The sequence below is a fragment of the Aethalodelphis obliquidens genome, unplaced genomic scaffold (genome assembly GCF_003676395.1).
Source record: "Aethalodelphis obliquidens isolate GAN/ISIS:26980383/991018 unplaced genomic scaffold, ASM367639v1 scaffold44, whole genome shotgun sequence".
Classification (NCBI taxonomy): Eukaryota; Metazoa; Chordata; class Mammalia; order Artiodactyla; family Delphinidae; genus Aethalodelphis; species Aethalodelphis obliquidens.
Window position 1 is genome coordinate 16,594,615 of NW_020837988.1, and position 21,363 is coordinate 16,615,977.

Sequence of the window (21,363 nt, forward strand, 5' to 3'; positions counted from 1 at the left end):
CCACTGGACCACCAGGGAAGTCCCAACTCATGGCTTTAAATTTATAGTTAACAGGTGAAAAAGGCTGCACGATGTAATGCAGTGGTTTTCAAACTGGGTCCTGTAGGCCTCCAGGAGTCCTCAGAGCTACTTCAGGGTCTGTGCGGCCAGGGTTTGAGCTTCAGATCATGCATCCCTATTATAACTTATCTTTTTAACTGCTTTATGTACTGAAGTTCTTCTTAAGATGACTTTGAAAACAAAACAAAACAAAAATTCTGCCGTTTATGAAGGTTGAAAACCATTGGCCTACAAAAAAGAGAAGGGATGTTGGGGTCAGACAGATCATGTTCACATTGCCCCTCTCTCACTTTGATAGTTTACTTACCTTCTCTGAACCTAAAATTTTCTTTTTAAATATGTGAAGATTTCATTACATTTATATTCCACTGGCCTGTACAGTAGTGAAATACTAAAGCAAAGTCCCCAGGTATTTTCATTAGGTCGAGAACAAATGATATTTTTGAAAATGACTGCTTTTCTATTTGACTTTTATAAAATGTCCTCTTAGCTTGTCAGGGAAAATGCTATTCTTACACATACTGAAGGGGCATTTTATCTTATTTTTGAATTCTGATAATTTGTTTGTTGTTTTAACAACTGTGCTCAGGAATGACCAACAGACCAGATCTCATAGATGAGGCTCTCCTTCGACCTGGAAGACTGGAAGTTAAAATGGAGATAGGTAAATAGATCTGTCACTGATTGGGGGAGGGGAGTGTAATTAGAGTTCTTTAGCAGGAGCAAAGTCATATAACTTAATATTTGTTAGAAAAGTTGTATATCAGAAGCAGGTATTTACACGCTTGAGTACCTATAAGAAAAACATTAAGATTATAATAATGTCTATTTTATTTTCAATTTTATCAGGCTTACCAGATGAGAAAGGCCGACTCCAGATCCTTCACATCCACACAGCAAGGATGAGAGGGCATCAGTTGCTCTCTGCTGATGTAGACATAAAAGAACTGGCCGTAGAGACCAAGAACTTCAGCGGTGCTGAGCTCGAGGGTCTGGTGCGAGCAGCGCAGTCCACTGCTATGAACAGACACATAAAGGTCAGTGAAATCAACTACCATATATTAGGAGTCTGCAGCCCTGTAAATACCATGCCAGTATTCTTTCTCTTTCCTTTTAAGCATACTAAGGACTAGGGTAATACTGACTTTTGATGGAGAATAGACATGGTAAAAGGTATAGGGATTAATTGTCAACTGCTAAATCTTCCGAGTAGTTGGAAAAAAGATAATGGTAGCATCTGCCCCATGGTAACCACTGACCCATTTACCTTAGGTTGCCACCATTTGATACAGACATGTGAAGATGAAGATTTTGAAGAATTTTTTAAAAATTTGTGCTGTGTTGACTTGTATCATGACATAGGAAGTTGGATTTTCTACATGCTAGAATTACGGGGGCTGCTTCATTAAGTAAATGTATTGAATACCTGCTATTTTCAAGGTATTAAGCAGGAGACACAAAGATAATAAAGCACGACTTTTTCCCACAAGGAGTAGAGAGTCAGGGAAATGGATATGTTTGCAAATTAATACAATAATGTTATTGATACTTTGGTAGAAATACAAAGGATACTTTCATTTTGGTAAATAAAATTTGATAAAGTGCATTTGATCCTTTACCATCGCTTCTCTTCAGGTTTTACTTATCACCTGTAGTTAGATGACTCCCAAATTTATGTCTCATCTCTTGAAAGTATCTTTCTCTCACTTTCAGATTTATACCAAATACCTCTACCTGGATATGTTATCAGGTCTCAAATTTAATATTCCAAAACCAAATTCACTTTTTTGTTGTTGTTTTTTCTTACTACTTTCCTTCGTGCTCCTACTTCCCTGTTTATCCCAATTTCCCAAGCTTAAAACTCCAAGATTTCTACCACTCTGTTGTGTCCTATATCAAGTTATTTGCCAAATTTTGTCAGTTCTATCTTGGCAGTATCTTTCAGTTCTCATTGCCACCACCTGTCTTCTGTTTGATTAACCTTCCTGTTTCACACCATTCTATTCTTCAGAAACTTTCAGTGACTCACCATGATCTACAGAACAAAGTACAGAAGTCTTAGTCTGGTCTTTAAGGTCCTCTTAGATCTGACCCTAAATTGGCCTTTCCTGATGTGTTCCCAGTTATTCTCCATACACTTTATAAATTTATTTATTTATTTATTTTATATTTGGCTGCGTTGAGTCTTCATTGCTGCACACGGTCTTTCTCTAGTTGCAGCGAGCGGGGACTCTCTGTTTTGGTGCCCAGGCTTCTCATTATGGTGGCCTCTCTTGTTGCGGAGCACGGGCTCTAGGCTCATGGGCTTCAGTAGTTGTGGCTCATGGGCTTAGCCGCTCCGCAGCATGTGGGATCTTCCCAGACCAGGGCTCAAACCTGTGTCCCCTGCATTGGCAGGCGGACTCTCAACCACTGCGCCACCAGGGAAACCCTCCATACACTTTAGCCAAACTAAAATATTGAATATTTACCAGTCATCAGATATTAATGTATTTTTCTACTTCTCTGCTGTTACCTCTTTTTTTTTTCTTCACTGAGAACGTTTACCCTCTATGTTTACTTATCTTTTCAATACCTGGCTCATGTACCACCACTTTCTTCAAACTTTTTCTCATTCTCCCTTTCAAGAATGGTATGTTCTGTTCCTTCTTGAACTAGCAGTGTATCGGAAATTCCCTGGCGGTCCAGTAGTTAGGACTTGGTGGTTTCACTGCGGTGGCCCAGGTTCAATCCCTGGTGGGGAAACTAAGATCCCGCAAGCCACACAGTGTGGCCAAAAAAAAAAAAGAAATAGTAGCGCATCATTTACAATACCTTCTGTTGACTTTCGATCAGTGGATTTATCTAGCCTAGTGTGTGCCAGACACTGTACTAGGGGTTAATGCTCCAATTGCCTACCCTTGAGCAGCTCACAGTCTAATCCGCCACATGCAGTAATAGAAAGTACATACGGGGTAAGGAAGTGAAAAGGTGTCAGGTGTGGTCAGCTTGTCGGGTGAGAGGAGCCTTCACAGAGGAATTTCTGGGTGGATATGTTTCCTGATGGAGTCAGGCATTTTAGGTAGAAAGAACAAATATGCAAAGGAACAGAGACACACAAACAGCATGGTGTGTTACAGTAATTCAGTACTGCTGCAGCATAAAAGGTAGGGAAGGGGAGGTAGAAAGAGACGTGGGGGATAAGTCAGGAGGCTAAAGCAGGGGATGGAGCACAAAGAGCCTTTTATACTGTGCTAAGAAGTATGGACTTCTTTTCTGTGAGTAGTGCTAAGCCATTGAAGAGTTTTAAGAATAGCAGTGACATAGTGTTAAAACATAAGCTCACTCTGGCAGCTTTGTCGAGTGGAGTATTTTGGGGAGTGAAGTTGGTGACATAAGACAAGAGAGGGGAACTTGTATAACAATTCACACAGGAAATAGTAAAAGCCTGAACAGTCAGGTTGAGTATGTTTTATTCGGGTATACCCTGGCAATGGTTTTAAACCAAGGGTCGGTAAATTGTGGCCCATGGGCCGTATCCAGCCAACCACCAGTTTTTATAAATAAAGTTTTTTTGGAACACAGCCACCCTTGTTCATTTATGTATTGTCTGTGGCTGCTTTCATGCTACAATGGCAGAGTTGAGTATTTGCAAAAGAGACTGCATGGCCCACAAAGCCTAAAATATTTACTATCTGGCCCTTTACAGAAAAAGTTTGTCAACCCCTGTTGTAGACTTTAAGTCCACATCTTATTCATTTCTGAATGTCCCACAGTATTTCATATAGGTCGTAATACTGAGAATATGGTAGCTGTTTAGTAAATATTTTTTAAATTAGTAAATATGTATTCTGTATCAAACTATCTATAAGCCATAATTCCCCTACATAATGGAACTGACTTTGTTCTAGCTCAAGAATGCCATAATGGAAGAGGCCACTTTAGACAAGATGGTAAACCTCTTTAAAATACCGGAGGCCCAGTGGGGAGGAGGATACTAGTACTACTGCATTAAAACAAAACAAAAAAAAATTGAGAATACCAAAGGACTGGATAGTGTGGAAATATAGTATTGGGTCCTTTATAGAATGGACCCATTCATTTCATTCATCCATTCTTTCTCCTTGTTGTAAGACATGTCTTAGAAAAAGTGATGGTGACTTCAAGAAAAATTGTATAAATGATGTGAAAATTGCTCCCCACCATACCGATCTTTCACCTCAGACCACACCAGTGCTGCTTGATACTATAATCCACAATAGCTAGTTTATTAGGTATCAGATTTTTCATATGCATTAGCCACTGGATTTTTTATCCTATTTAGTCATTTGTCATTTTTATCACAATAATCTTATCCCAAAGTGTCTCTAAGCCATTGTCAAGAAACGTGCTTTCTTTAAGCATGTATTGGATTTATTTACACACGAGGCAATGAGAAACGGTGGAAAAATCACAAGTTTTGTAGTCAGACGGTGTGGTTATGTGTTACAGTTCTTCCCACTTTTTTTGTTTCTGATTTGTCAAGGGGAAATAACTACCTATTTCATCAAGTTTTTGTAAAAATGAAATCAAATACTGTTTGTGGAAGCGCCTCAGTTGGTGTAGAACTTATACACAACATTCATCTGTTTATTATGATGTTCTTTGTTTGTATTATAAAAAGCCATTATTGGGAATTCCCTGGCAGTCCAGTGGTTAGGATTCGGTGCTCTCACTGCCAGGACCTGGGTTCAATCCCTGGTCGGGGAACTGAGATCCCGCAAGTCTACTGGCATGGCCAAGAAAAAAGCCATTATTAGTGTTATTTTGCTTCCTTTTCAAAAGAATTAGGTTTAAACAAAGTCAGGTGAAATAAACTAAACAAGTCTTCCCTGTTAAACTGTTCTTTCAGGTTTTTTGAAGCAAGTGGAAAATCCAGTCATGAACACCTGATGTGCATGTCATTTGTGCTTGAATCCATGTTTGTGGTCAACTAAAATTCATGTGACATTTGGTTGTTTTTAGCTTGAAAGGAATTTCTGCTTCAGGTAGAGAAGATAACACAAATTTCTTCTGCTCTAATCTGTTGTAAGGAAATAAATTGAGGACACACACACACAAACACACACATACACTTTACAACTGAATCAGCTGATTTATGTTTTCAGAATTTCAATAAAATTCTTTTTTATTTTCTGTAGAATTTTGAATGATTAAGGTCATTCTACCCTTAATTTAAGAGGAATGATAAGAACTTTGAAAGGTCAGATTTAAAAGGTTATGAAATTTAAGTGTGACCACTGGATATTTGCTAGTGTTGAAATACAAGTTTATTAGTTTCTGCAGGTATAAGCTGAAAGATGTTGCCTCTTCCATATTGATTAGCTGTTATAAATAAAATGCAGAAAAAATCACACTAATTCAGACAAATAAGAAAAGGTTTTCTGAATGAATAAAAATTCAGAATTGTAGATTTTTTTAAATAACATTTTGAGATTTTGACAAAATAGTAAAATAGTAAAAGTTGGCCAAGAGAAGTCCTTAAACTTATTTTAATGAATAGGTATGAAAGGTTTATCATTGTAGTATTGATTACTTACAATTAGGTGACTTCTGAAATTCCTGGAGTGTCTAAAAACAAATTGTTCTAAAATAACTGTCCCCCAGCCATCTTAATTCACTTTAATCCATTGGGTGAGTCCTTTCTTAGTAGTAAAAATGCAAGGTTCATACCAGCTGCAGTCCTGAAATCTGTCATTTTTTTCAGCAAATGCTGAAAGATAGACAAGATTTTCCCTTCATATTGCTATATGTTTCTGTCATTTGAATTCAGTTTCACTCTAAAAGGAAATCATAATAGTATTTCATAACACTGTTATGAAGATGCTTGCCTGTGCCTCCCTGTGTACATACGAGAATCATTTTCTAGGATAGATAGATAGCCAGATGGATTTTTGAAGACATGGTTGCATTGTCTTCTAGTTTCTAGTGTTTATTCTGGTTCCTTTTACAGGTGACCTGTTTTTGTCTCTCAAAAAGGTTCTAGAAATTTCTCTTCACCTTCGGTGTTCTGATAGTTTACAACACTGTGTCTAGACAGATGTGGGTTTCTTTTCATTTACCCTGATCACTCATTGAAACCTTTAAATTGCAAAGATACACCTCTCTTCAGCCGGAGAAATTTTTTTTCTTCTGTCTTTTATTGTTTTTTTCTCTATCATTCTTTCTCTTCTTTCCTTCTGAGACTCCTCTTAGATCAGTGTTAAAACTTCCAGATACATGTTCCATGCTTTTTAACCATTCTCTCTCACTTTCTGTCATTTCATGGGATTTGGGGCAGGAAGGGAGACAAATAAAAGTGTTCTGTTTGCCATCTTGATCTAGTTTTCTGACAGAGTTCTTTTTGTCCCATAAGGCTGAGTTTTACAGTATGTTTGTCATTTTATTTGTCTCAGCAGTCCATTCATAAAGGAACATGACTCATATTTTATAATAACCTTTGGAAGGTTGATACTGCTTAACATGCTTTGGTTTTGTAGTCAGATTTTTTTGAAGATATGTTTTTTTAAAGCCCATAGTACCATTTTAAAAATTAGACTCACTTGCCTTGTGCTATTGGGAGTGAGCCCAGTCACGTTAAAAAGTGTGTTGGTATCTCAGTCACTCATCAGGTCCAGGCAGCTCCAAGTGCTGATAAAGGCCTTGATGCTTCTCCAGATGTCTGTTCTAAGTGGTAGCTTCAGGTGCAATAAGCAGAATATTTGGAGCTGGCACATAGATTCTCAAGCAGAGAGTATGAGTAAAAATCAAAGTTGTAGGTCCTTGGTCTCCTAGGATAATGGTTCACAAACCTGGTTGAGCATCAGAACCACCTGTGCACTTTATAAAAATGTAAATGCATGGACCCTCTGCTGGACCTTTTAAATCAAAATCCTGCAGGGTGGGGCTGGGCATCTGTATAAGTATGTAGGGGTGTGTGTGTGTATATCTTTAAAGACTCTAGGCGTTATTCTGATAGGCAGCTGAGGATGAAAACCACTGTTCCTAGAGACCCTCTCTATATAGTTTCTCCTCCTCATGCCTCATTTTGAAAAATAAAAACAAAAAAAAAACTCTATCCAGTGTCCTTTGGTAAAGATATGTGATAATTTACTTGACTGGTACCCTCTTCATGGACATTTAATTTGCTTCCAGTCTTCGGCTATTACAAATTACTCTAGTAGATATCCTGGTACATATAACTTTGTGCACATTTGTGAGTATATTCATGGGATAAACACCTAGAAGTGGAGTTGTTCAGGCAAAAGGCATAATATATGTATATGTAGGTGTGTGTGTGTGTATGTATGTTTGTGAATTTGAGAGAGATTTTTTTTGTCTGTGGAAATATGCCTTTTATATCCTCAGGTGTTATATTCTTAGGTTGAAAATATTCTTAAATCTTGGAAGTCCTTAACGTTTTGTTTTCATTTCTAATCAGGCCAGTACTAAAGTGGAAGTGGACATGGAGAAAGCAGAGAGCCTGCAGGTGACAAGAGGAGACTTCCTTGCTTCTTTGGAGAATGATATCAAACCAGTGAGTATGAATACTGAGTGATGTATAAGCCAAAAATAATAATAATAATTCAGGGGAAAAATAAGTGCCATTTTACTCAATATTTTGGAAGGTTATATCACGTGTAGTTTTTAAAAAATCGTAAAATCTCAGTACTGGAACTGTCCAATATAAGAAACATCTGTTCAGTAACTCTGATGGCTGGGTAATTAACCAAGACTTACTGAAATATTTCTCATGATAGGGAGCTCACCATCTTGTAAGGCAGACCATTCAATTTTGAGACTTTCTAATTATTAGTTCTTAAATTGTTTTGAACTAGAAATAGTTTTCTCATTAGTTCTTATATAATCTGAAGCTACAGAAACCTAAATTCATCCTAATTCATCCATCCTTCATATGTTAGTTATTATGTTTAAAAGTAATTCTCATCTCCTTTCTCTCTCCCTTTCCCCACCCTCCTCCAAGGCATCCCTTTTTCTTGCTCAATACCTCCAGTTCCTCTAACTGCTATAGTTTCTAAAACTTTTAACCATTTTCAGTGGCCTTTTTTAAAAAGGTGTCAATTTTCTTAAAATATACTCAAAACTCAGTAGTCATAGTTGGAGTTTTAGAATACATTATAAGGTCATTAACCCATTTTTCTATAAAACAACCACTCATGTTTGAGTAACCATTACTTGGAGTCCTATATTAATACAAAAACAAATTGTAGAACCTTAAAAAGGTGTGTATGTTGTTTTTCTTTCTTCAATGGACCTTGGGTGCACAGAATTGGATTAACCTTAATCTTTAATTCATGACATACTGTCATTAGTCTACAGTGTGTAAAATAAAATATGGTATGTATTGATTTTTTGAGACTTGCTATTTTGTTATGTATTTTATTATCAAGTCATCTATATGATTGTGCTATGCCTCATTTATTTTCATTGCTGGATAGCCTTCCATTGTGTGACTAACACAATTTGTCTGTTTTCCTGTCAATGGGCAGTTGGAACATTACCAGTTTTTTGTTATTACAAACAACTGCTGCTAAAGCATTCTTGAATGAGTTTCTCCTAGATACATGTTTAGGAATTAAATTGCTGGGTTGCTGGGTATATGAATGTACAATTCAAACTAAGACTTTAAAGCTGTTTTTTTCAGTGGTTGAACCAATAAACACTTCCCCCAATAATGTAAAAGAGATCCTGTTCTCTGCATCCTATACAACACTTGGTATTGTCAGACTTACTTTTTGCCATTCAGTTGGATGTAAAATGGGATCACATTTTGGTCTTGATTTTCATTTCACTGATTACCTGTGAAGTATTTCTCCATATGTTTATTGGCCATATGAGTATCTTCTGTGAGATGCCATTCATGTGTTTTGCCTATTTTTCTGTTGTATTGTTTATTTTTATTTGATCTGTATAAGTTCTTTATATATCCTTGACAATAATTATTTGTTGCAAGTATCTCCTTTAAAGACAAAAATCAACTTGTTTTAGCCCATCTGCTTTTTTAAAAAATTAATTAATTAATTAATTTATTTATTTTTGGCTGCATTGGGTCTTTGTTGCTGCGTGTGGGCTTTCTCTAGTTGTAGCGAGCGGGGGCTACTCTCTTCGTTGTGGTGTGCGGGCTTTTCATTGTGGTGACTTCTCTTGTTGCAGAGCATGGGCTCTAGGCACGTGGGCTTCAGTAGTTGTGGCTCGCGGGCTCAGTAGTTGTGGCTCGCGGGCTCAGTAGTTGTGGCTCACTGGCTTCAGTAGTTGCGGCGCACAGGCTCTAGAGCGCAGGCTCAGTAGTTGTGGTGCACAGGCTTAGTTGCTCTGTGGCATGTGGGATCTTCCCAGACCAGGGCTCAAACCTGTGTCCCCTGCATTGGCAGGCGGATTCTTAACCACTATGCCACCAGGGAAGCCCCCTGTCTGCTTTTTTATGACTATTCTGACTTTTAACTGACTTTTCAAAAGTTACTCAGCAGTGGAAATGGTTTAATCTTTTGCTGTTATTATTTGTAATAGTTACCAAAAATATTAGAGCCCAGCCTAACTGATCTATCTTAAAATTTTTTCAAGGCAGGTAATTTGGCTACAAGGAAAGGGGCAACTAAGATAACTTAGTTAAGTAAGCAGTAACTTTTATTTATTCCAGGGGTCTGGGGGATAAAACAAAAACTGAAATGACAGGATAAGTAAGGATGACTCATACATATTATATAGCTTGGGAGGGTCACTGTTTTCTGGTTCACGTATCTCAGCTCTGTTAGACAAAAGCCAGCCAATCTACATATTTCCTACAACAGCCTTCCAACCAGTATTTATTAGGCTCTTCCTTTATAACTTTTTACACAGCCACTGCATTTACCATATTCAGACCAGGGAATAAGAACTTTACTCTGTACTCAGGAATCAAAGCACTAGTGTATGCAAGGACCAAAGAGTGGTCTGAAAAATGATTTGGTGGCAAAGTAATAGAGTGATGAGACCACTGTATACTGTTTATAAACAGTATTACAAAGGATGACTTTCTGTTAGGTGCAAGTTCTAAAGAACTGTTAAAGTTATTCCATACATTGGGGAGTGAAAATTTGACTTTAGGATTGTGATAATTTTTTTAAATTAGAAATTGTCAAGCTATATGAGCTTTATATTACATTGGGTTATATTTTCCTACTCATTTTTTCTCCTGTTAACCTTGTGGAAATGCTATTCAATTAAGTAAATAAGTACTAAAGTTTTTAACTACTTTTGGTAACTGGTTTGATGAGCGTTACAATTTGAGATTAGAAGTTGAAAATGAAAAGGGTTGTGATTTATGCCCCCATATATAGTACAAATGAAATGATTATATATAGCAATTGCTTTTCTTTCCTTTCCCTAACCCTTCAATCTTCATTACCTCTGCTCATTTCTAGCTCGTTCTAAATCTTACATTTACACACACACTTACCTTTTGGTGCGATTCGACTTATATCCCCTACCACCAAGCGTATGTGGACAAGATCTCCTCATTACCATTTCATATTTCCATTTTAATATCTGACACCTACAGTCAGTGTTAGGATAGTATCTTTGTGTGCTGAGCCAACTGTTTCTAATTTCTAAATCCATATTCTCTCTTTCTCTTTGCTCTTGACAGAAGGCCACAACCCATGTACTCCTTATAGAAACAAGCACGTTGGAACATACCCTTTCTCAGGGATTGCGAGGGCTTGAGCCCTCACAGAATCTGAGCCTAAATATATTTTTTATTCCATTAAGTCACGTGAAGCAGTTTTTGCTCCAATTGGGTAAAAAGTTAAATGAGAAATTATAAAAGTTTTTTTTTTCTTTTCAGGCTTTTTATATTAATATGGGATATTGCTATAGCCCTAGCATGTAGGAATTATTACTCATCCTTTATACCTTTAAATATTTAATTTTTAATACTGACGCTGAAAATGCTTTAAACTGTCCTTTTCCTTCATAGGCATTTGGCACAAACCAAGAGGATTATGCAAGTTACATTATGAATGGTATCATCAAATGGGGTGATCCAGTTACTCGAGTCCTAGAAGATGGGGAGCTGCTGGTCCAACAGACTAAAAACAGTGACCGCACACCATTGGTTAGCGTCCTTCTGGAAGGTGAGAAAAAATGATGTGATAGCATCAAAAGCTGAAAAAAGAAAAAGAAGCACTTTTACAAAGCCATTTAGCACATTCCAGAAAAATGAATTATTTTCAGTTCTAAACCTGTTCATGATTTGAAAATAGCAATCCATTCTGTGTTCCGATATTGTGCACGAATTTAAATCTTCTTGGGTTAGAATGTTACTAATGAATGATAGCAACTAGTTTTCTTATAAGATTGTATCTAAATTTCTATGTTACTTAATAGACTCTATGATACCACATAATATTCAATTCAATTAAAAAAATATTCACTGAGTATTTACTGTGTCTTAGGCATTGAACTGGTTGCTGGAGACACAAAGACTTTCACAGAGTTGAGTCTGGTCATGAAAAAAACCATGTAAACAAATACCTAACTACCATGTATGTGTGTAAGGGTATGTGAATGCAAGTCATTTTGCCCAAGGGTGATCAAAGAAAGTGTTCAATTTAGATTTTGTAGGATCAGTTAGGATTTTACCAAGTAGACAAAAAAGGAAGGACATTCTACCAATTATTTTTTATAGTTATAATTAGTAGAACAACAGAAAAGTTCAGTGAGTCCACATGACAGGGGAATCCAGCCCCTTCCAAAGGGCTAGGGGTGGGGGCTCCCTGAGAGAAACACATTCAGCCAAGACCTAAAGGACGAGGAGAAGCTGGGCGTGCATAGTAACTGCGGAAGATGTTCTAAACAGAGGGACCAGCGTGTGAAAAAGCCCTGGGCTGGAAGGAGACTGAACCAGAAAGGGAGATTGGCTAAGACATGAGACTGAAGAATTAGACAGGAGCCAGTTCGTGCAAAGCCTTGTAGACCATGTTAAGGATTTAGACTCTGTCCAGGGGGCAGTGGGGAGCCATTTGTAGTATTTTAAGCAGTGAAGTGACATGATCAGATTTATATTTTCAAAACGTCATGACTGCTTTGTGATAGAGAAAGGATTAGAGTGGCGAAAATACACAGGAAAGACCAATGGTGAGAAGCAGTTGCATTAGTTTTAATGAGAGCTGATTATGGTTTGAAGTACTGTAGTGGTAGGAGAGATGGAGTTATGTAGACCCTTTTGAGAAATATTTAGGAGGGAGAATAAAAGAGACTTTATGATAATTATAATAATGATTAATTAATTATTAAGCATAATTAAGCTAACATTCTTTGAACTCTTAACTATTTGCCAGTCAGTCTACTAGCACTTTACATATACTTTCTCATTTAAACCCCACTTCAATCCTGTGGGGGCAGATGCTGCTGTTATCCCTATTTTGTAGATAAGGAAGCTGAAGCTTAGAAATAGTAAGTAGATTGAAAATGGGGAGAGATCAAACATGATCCCCAGGTTTCTGGTATTCACGGCTGGTAAATACTATTGTTTACTAAGACTGGGAACGCTAGTGGAGAAGTACATTTCAGAAAGAAAGATCATGAGTTCAGTTTTGGACACATTAAGTTCATGGTTCCTATAGGATAATTGAATGGGAAATGTTGAGTAGCCCACTGGATATGTGGGTCTAGTGCTTAGAAGAGAGGTCTCGCTGGCAGTATACATTCATGAGTTGTCAGTATGTAGACTGTTGTCGAATCCATGGGAGTGGATGAAGTCACTTACAGAAAGGGTAGGTTGAGAAGAAATGGGGGGCCTAGGACTAATCTCTGAGGTGTGTCAACATTTAAGGACTAAGTAGAGCAGGAAGAGTTGACAAAGGAGATTGAGCAAAAATAACCAGAGAGGTAAGAGGGGGGAAAAAGAGAATGTGCTGTCACAGAAGCCAAGAAAAGTATTTAAGGAAAGAAGAGAGGTATAGCTGATTCACTTTGCTGTACAGTAGAAACTAACACAACATTGTAAAGCAGCTATACTCCAATAAAAATTAATTATAAAAAAAAGAAAAATAAATAAAGAGGAGAGTTATCAGTTGTATCAAATATTCCTGAGAGGCCAACAGATAAAGTGTTGGATTTGGTGACGTGGAGGTCATTGGTGACCCTGATGGGAGCCTGTCCCATGTAATGGCAATGGAAGCCATAGCATTTGTTTGAGGATGGATGGAAGGTGAAGAGTGAAGGCAGCTGGTGTAAATGATTATTTAGGGAGGTTCCATTTCGAAGGGAGAAGGCAGAGTAGTGTTGAGAGTAGTGAAGTCAAGAAAGAGGTTTTTTTTGTTTTGTTTATTAAACTGTCAGTAGACTAGAGCATGTTTAAATGCCGTTGGTAAGGCTCCAGGGAAGAGGGAGGGGTGGAACATATTGGGGAGAGGGTAGAGTCAATAATGTCAGGTTCCTCACAGATGTAGAGAACAAATGTATGGACACCAAGGGGGAAAGTGGTGTGTGTGTGTGTGTGTGTGTGTGTGTGTGTGTGTGATAAATTGGGAGCTTGGGATTGACATGTATACACTAATATGTATAAAATGGATAACTAATAAGAACCTGCTGTATAAAAAATAAAATTAAAAAAAATAATAATAATGTCAGGTTCCTGAGAAGATGGGAAAGAATGATTGGTCAATTTATGGTTGGAAGAGGGGCACATCTTTTATTACACAGAATGGAAGGAGGAGATGTCTAAATATAAGTAAGTAGCTTTGGTTGCTTTCATGAGAAGACCTGAGTCTTTAGTTTCCTAGCTCTTTAAGTCACGTTTGCTTCTAATAAGGCAGTTTTCTCTGCCCCTAATATCACCTCCTAAGAAGATTGTATTTTTTTGTCAGACAAATGATTTGATAGAACTAGTAACATAGGTACTGATATGCATTTGAATGCATTCTCTTTCTTTTTAAAGAAGCAAAACGCTTGCATTTTGTATATTTAGCCAGAAGTTTGAAAGATTAAGGTTATGTGAGAAAGAAAGAAGGAATATATTTCAGTATACTTTTGAGAAGTGCTAATCAGTTCATTAAATTTAGTTGCTAATAAATAAGAGAAAACATGTCTGCCATGAAATTGTGTCAGGAAATGTTAATGAGCAACTAGTTGAGGCCTCAGTACATTGTGGATAAAAGTTTAAACTTGTTTTATTCCTCTTTGCTTAGGTTGGCTTTTTTCCCCTGACTTGCTCGTATTGTTATGCAGGTCCTCCTCACAGTGGGAAGACTGCTTTGGCTGCAAAGATCGCAGAGGAATCCAACTTCCCCTTCATCAAGATCTGTTCTCCTGATAAGATGATTGGCTTTTCTGAGACAGCCAAGTGTCAGGCCATGAAGAAGGTATCAGGATTTTTACTTTCATTTTAATTTCCTATCTCTTAGATGTGTGTGCACGTGCGTGTGCGTGTGTACGTACACATGTACATATATATCTGTCCTTGTGTGTGTATATATATATGCCATGGCAGTTATGTTCTTCTCAAGTAGAATTAAATTATCAGCAGAATTTGGTGGGAAACAGCAACTGTTTTAGACATAGTATTTAACTTTGTAATGCATTTTTATTAGAGTATCCTTATCTTCCAAATTATGCTTTGTTTAGTGTGTATTATGATTAATTTTCATTTCTTAAGTTTGTATTGACTTGATTGAAAGATCACAGTTAAGATTGTTTGAGTAGAGTGGAGCAAATTCATTTAGGAATTTTTAAGTTCTTTCATCAATGTATAAAGTCAGACTAGGGTCAATTAAATTGACTGTATAGTTTGGGAAAGAACAGAGGTGTATCATTGGAAAGATATTCTCAAAACCCCTACAGAAAGATGGTGGTATATTAGATAGTAATCAGTCTGCTTGGCAGACTTAGTGCGGTCCTTGTCTTTTTGCCTTTCTCCAAGTGCCATTTGTCACCTTCTTAATACAGCTGCTTTGAACCACTGGTGAAAGTTAGAACAACATAGAATCCTAGCACTGAAAGAACTCTAAGATCGTCTGGTTCATCGTTCTTACATTCAAGCAGGTACCATGTAAGGCATTTAGGATAGTAGGTGGTTGCTCATTAAAAACAGAAAAGAAAAACAACAAAAATCAATGCTGAACACTCTTAATGCCTGTTTCACCTCACTTAATTTCCATTGATATTCTGGTTTTGCATACTCCCAGACAGTGAAGAAAGATTATTTTTTATATATTTAGTTGAAGTATTTATTTTACTTAAATCCTTTTTTTCATGCTTGATCTTTTATAAATAAGAACTTACTGTAAGTTAAAGAGATGTGAGAAAATCAGAATGAGGGGAAAGAATCTTGAGAATGGGCTTGCTGCCTAGTAAAGACAGCTCAGATGTTCTTTTACCTTGTTCTTAGGCCCTCACTTTATAAAGATGTAGGATAGAATTACCTTAGTTTTTCTTTAGGGAAGAGATTGAAGAGGAAAATACATTCTTTCAAAAGCAGACTCCAAAAAAATATAAGTTTGAGAAGTTAGTCTCATGTTTGTGCAGGTAGCAGAAAATCATTTGTGTAGATTGCTTGAAATGGATAGAGGAGGCGGAGCTTGGAACAGGATTCCACACCAAAACGTCAAGGTAAATATTCTGCGTAAGGTCTTTGAAGTTGAGTGTGAAAGCGAGGGAAATGTTGTAGATACAAGAACTTAAATATCATAGTCTGTTTATTCTGTGTCTTAAGTGAGACCTGTAGTATCTATCCTTCCCAGGAAAATCTGGACAGAATCACTAGGACCAGTAACCTCCCTAATGTAGGTAGGGGTTGCTTTTCTTTATTTTTTGGTCTTTTTCCCTTTAAAGAGAACCTTTAAACCGCTTTTGTTGAAAATTTAAATAGCCTTTGGAATTGGTGGCCATTGAACTTAGCATTTAATTGAACAGCTGATTCTATTTTCCTAACTCCATCTATTCCTTATACTTGTTCAAAGTAGTCGTCTTCTGTGCATATGGTAAATTACTCCACTGCTTTCCACCAGCTGCCAGCTTCTACCTCACATGTACTCTGAGATGTGGGTGGATGGTCCTGGTTTTTTCTATAAAGTTTTTTTTTGAAGTATTTTAGGCTCCTGCACATCAAAGCTGCTTTGCAAGTGTGAGATATTATCATTTTTATTATTTCAATCTCTTGCAAATTGACTTGAGGGGGGAAGGTAATATGTGCTGATTTTAGAGGCTTAAATGGTTAAATTAATGGCTTAATAACTTATGATTTAATCTTTAAATTGTTGAAGCCTTTCAAGGTAGGGTTTCAGATGAGTAGAAGGCTAAGGTGTATAAAAATAAGTGTCTATACAAGCTTACTTGAAATGGTTTGGATTCATGATTCACTGTCTGGATCATCCTTGTACCTTTAAAGTTACAAAAATCATTTCTGCTTCAACAGTATAATAAATTCATATTAAGACTTTTTGGGTTTTCCTTGGGGAAAAATATTATTCCTTGTGACTAAAGAACAGAACAGAGAAAAGAATGAAGCATAGGTGTCTTAGAAATATATTAGAAATACTGCAAAATCTTTCCCTGCAAATAGTTTTCACATTGTTGCCTAATGATAGATTGACAAAAGCCTGAGGGCTCAAACCCATCTAAAGGTGCTAAGTCTTCCAGTTTGCTTTTGAAAATGAAATATTAATGCCATTCTTTAGTAGTTCTAGTCTCCCTCCCACCATTGTTCTCTTCCCTTCTTTTTTTTTAGTGTGAAGATGGAAAGATTTTTTTTTTCAAAGCACAAATAATTTATAATTCTTTATCATTAGGGAGAAGACATTTCTTTCCTTTTAAGTGCTTCCCTCCCACCCCCAAAATGTAGCTTTTCCCAATTTCAAAAATAATTTAGAAAATGCAGAAAAGGATACAGAAGAAAATAAAGCCCATATTTGTCCTTCTATTTTCTTCTCTACTCAGATACACGTACACACACACATATATTGGGGATCACATTGGACATACTGTTTTAAACCTGGTTCTTTCACTTAATATGAAATTTTTTCATTGTCATTAAATGTATCTCAATATTATGTTAAATTAATAGCTGTATAATATCCATTTAAACATTGCTTTTTTGTTGAACATTTATGTTGTTTCCAGGTTTTTTCACAATTATAAACAATATTCTGTAGAACTCCCAATCACTGCCCCCATTTTCTTATTACATTTTTCTGAGAGTAGCATCCTGATTTACTGGCTGAGAATTTGGACTTAGGTTTCAAATAGACCTGAATTTGAATCCCAGCTCCACTGCTCTTACCAGCTCTTATAGTCACTTAACATATAAGCCTCTGTTTTCTCATCTACCAAATGAAGATAATATTAAGCTGCCTCATTGGGTTGTTATGAGAATTAAATGAGATGGTGATTTATGTACGGTATCACATAGTGCCTTGGGATATAATATGTGCTCAGTAAAGTATAGTGGTTGTTTTTACTTATTATTATTGCACATACATTTCTGGTTATTTCTTTAGGATAAATTCTCAGAATTGAGATTGCTAAGGTAAAAATATTAATGGTTTTCAAATTTTTGTAAGTATTGCTATTAAAACTTATGTAAAAATACTAATGTTTATAAAGCCCACCTCTTAAGAAAGTTGTGCTAATTTACACTTGCGGCCCCATCATATAAGAATGTCAGTTTCCTTGGGCTCTTGCCCGAACTTGATGTTGTTAAAATATTTTTTGCAGAAACTAACATAACATTGTAAAACAATTATACTCCAATAAAGATGTTAAAAATCTATATATATATTTTTTGCAAATTTGATAGGTAAAAGATTGGCATTAAAATCATTTATTCACCTACATTTTAATGACTAGATCCTCAGTTTTAAAGATTTTTCAAAATGTTTTGCAATGGCAATAGTTTGTGAAACTCAGAAATATTATAACACATTAATTTTTCTTAGAGAGAGGTGGTCTGAACACTTAAGTCATAGAATATCTTTATATACCATTTTATTACTTAAACCAAGAGATGAGTTTTTGTTAGTAGAGAGGGCCATTGGGCTTGCTTTAATGAGTATCTAAGATTTAATTGCAACTAAGGTATTCTTATTCACATACAGATGATGCTAAAATATATGAAAGTAGTTTATTCTCAATTAATTTAAAATTCACCTTATACTTAATCTGCTTAATAAATCCTTTCTCCATAGATAAACTCCTCAATACTAGCAAAGTCTGTATGAAGTATTATCCTTACATTCTGGGGGGGATACTATGTGTTCCATTAAGATATTTGAAGTGTTCACAGATCTTTCTCTTCTCCCCCATTTTATTTTTGTTTCCCCAACTTTATTCTGTTTAAAATTTTTCATTCCTTTATCCATTTTTGCATCTATACTTAAAAAAAAACCCTATTTTACTAGTTCTATTAATGGCATTAAATGAACAAAAGAACAAAGCAGTAGAATTTGATTTTAACTAATTACCTAATGTTGGTGCTTTCCGAGTATACAATCAGTACAGAGGTGAAATAGAACAATCCGATGTGACTACATTGTTGGAACAAAATTAAGTAGAAAATTAGTGATTTATAAAACTATACCCATTAATAGCATAATATAGTCTTGTTTTTAAAAGGACTGAAAATTAATGGAAGAAATTTTCCTTTCCACTAGCTTTGCAAGAAAGAAATAATCTTCTTTGAATATCCTCCTGTAAATCCCACTGCAAATTGTAGTCTGCACAGAACAGAATCATGGTGCCTAATCCTCCTCTTTTCATGGTTTAGTTCATACAAAGAGCAGAGCTGGAAATTGGATCTTTTGACAGCAGTTACTAAGCAACAGAATTTGGATGTTTTTGGTTAACATCCTAATATATCATGTAGCTGATTTGTTGAAGATTGTGCATGCATTAACTGAGAGAAGTGGACACCCCGGAAGTGACTACAGGTCCCTGTACTGCTGGGGGACAGAGCACTTGTTGTTTTTGTTTAATACACTCTGTCTTTTGACGTTTGTATCTGTTCGGCACACAAAGGAAGATGGTGTATGTAGCTCTATAGTGGAATTTAACTTTCAGATCTTGTGACTTTTTATATTATTAAAATACCCCACTCTGTCGCTCATGTCATGTGAAAATTTAAGAATTTTTCCTGAAAAGCAGGGAGAACAAATAAGGGATTTTAAGGTCATTCCAGGAAGCTTGAGTGCTTTGCCAAAAGTTTAGGTCCACTTCCTGAGGCAGTTTCATCAGAAGACAACTAATGTTTGCTTGGTCTGCTCCCAAGTTATTTTTAGAAACTAGAGATTATTACTGATAGCACCAATTTGAATTTGCTCATTTACGTTTTTATGTGCTACCAAATATGATTAGAGTATTCTTTCAACTAATTGCTGACAGATTTACTACATTAGGGATTTTCTAAGTCATCAGATTCCTACTGTCATCAGATTTCTACTAACTAGGTACTTCATGCCAGCCACTTCAGAACTGAGATGAGCTCTTACAGCCCCCAAAGAACCTGAAAATTTGGCTTCACTTACCTCAGAGCGCTAAAGAGGTTATAGAAAAAGGAGGACAGAATCTACTTAGTACACGCTTTGCTGTGGTTTGTGATTCTGAAAGGCTGGGATTAACATGGAGCTAATGCTGGCGTGTTCCCATTTGTATTCGTGTAGACTCCAGCGTCTGCAGCTGCTGCCCCTCCCCTGCACACAGGTGGCTCCCAGCTTGTCTGAAGATTCCAGGAGTGGGCTCTGTGCCTTGAGAGCTTGCTGTGTCCTTCAGGACCATAACAGACCTGCCCCTAAACCCTTGGCAGCAGGAGCCCCACACCTCCTCTCACAGGGCCTCCAGCATGCCTTTGCTGCAGTCCCAGGCCCCACACATTCCACGTTGTCTCTCATGACCCACTACACCTGCCTTTGCACCCAACAGTGGAGGCACCAGAGAGTTTAACGATGACAACCTCATTATGTCCACAGCTAGAGATAGACTATGGAACTCTGTTTTCTAGAGACGTTCTTCATCTTCTAGAATAGACCTCTCATTTTTTCCCTGTTGACTATTGACACTCTTTTCCACACTTTTCCTTTCTTCCGTTCTTCCATTCTGTTTCTTTAGCCTTCTCTTTCAGACTTCTCACCTGACTCTAAGAATACGTCTATTCTGCTAATTTTACCTGCTCTACAGGAAACTCCCTGATAGAACTAGGATGACCATACACTCCAATGTGCTGTGTGCAATCATGGTTTTTACCTGTTGTTCCAGCATGATTATTAACAACTCCCACCTTTCAAGTGTCCTGCTTTGCATGATAACTTCTATGATCCCCTTCTGATAACCTCTTCAGCAAGAAAAGACTTGAGCATCATACTTTCATCTTACTAAATGAAAGGATCAAAATTTAAGTTAATTTTTTAAAGAGTCTGTAAGATACCACTAGTAGCCCGAGCTTCAGCCCGCCTGGCTAAATGTTGTTTGGGCGTTTGGTCTGGAGCAGGCACTGTGTATTTGCTGTGTGCTGTTACTGACGGCAAGTTTGGCACTTCAGTTCTTCAATTCGAGCTGCGGCAGTTTGTACAATTTTACTTTTCTTTCATCTTTCCTTCTTGTACCTCTCCTACTTTTTGGGTTTATCTACCTAAAGTTATGGTAGAACTTCCCAGCTCAGTATGTAAATATCTCACTTAGATTTTAGTCTGGCAGCTAAACGCATATATTTGCCAGTGGAATCTGAGTATCTCCTTATTTAGCATTGGGCCAGGAAGCCAAGAATGGAAGAGGCTGAGGAGACTAGGCAGAAACATGGATTCAGGGAAAGAGTGATGACCTTATATTACACTCGTGACTACATAAGGAAAAGAATGTGTGTGTAAGAAGTGAAAGGTGTGTGTGTGTATTTAAATTAAAGCAGAGTTAACTGAAACTGGTCAGATTACAACTGGAATTGCATAGCGTTTGTCATGGTTAGTATGTTGTTAAGAGAGTTTGCTGTGAGTACTCCTATCCCCGTGGTAGTAATTAGTACATTAAGAGCTGTCTGTAAAAAAAACTAAATTAAAGACTGCTCTAGGTATTTTTCTTCTAAAATGTTATAGGTAACCCATGTGGTCAGCTGTGAAGTGATTTGTAATGCTTTGTGAATCACAGTATCTGAGATAAGTTAGTGAGACTGCATATAAATTTATCATCAGCTTAGACCCCAGCAGAGTCCTGAATAAGGTTCCTGTAGCCCTGTAAGCTTTAAGAAGGGAGAAGGGCTGATTCAGGGAAAGTGTAAAACTAATGCAAGTAGCCAGTCCATGATGTCTTGGGCCCCTGTGGCTTTAA

At 36.9% G+C, this 21,363-nt stretch overlaps 1 protein-coding gene across 6 annotated transcripts in view; it reads left to right on the forward strand.

Moving 5' to 3' along the window:
* NSF (N-ethylmaleimide sensitive factor, vesicle fusing ATPase) overlaps positions 1-21,363 on the forward strand; it is a 155,919-nt gene that overhangs the window by 100,252 nt on the left and 34,304 nt on the right. For 5 of the 6 annotated variants that reach the window (XM_027081346.1, XM_027081344.1, XM_027081343.1 and 2 more), the window contains 5 exons: positions 650-724; positions 910-1,097; positions 7,499-7,594; positions 11,033-11,189; positions 14,287-14,420. In XM_027081346.1, coding sequence (XP_026937147.1) covers positions 650-724; positions 910-1,097; positions 7,499-7,594; positions 11,033-11,189; positions 14,287-14,420 — 650 coding nt within the window. Of the gene's footprint in view, positions 1-649; positions 725-909; positions 1,098-7,498; positions 7,595-11,032; positions 11,190-14,286; positions 14,421-18,704; positions 19,097-21,363 lie in introns of those variants that run through there. The other variant, XM_027081348.1, reaches the window with a different exon arrangement.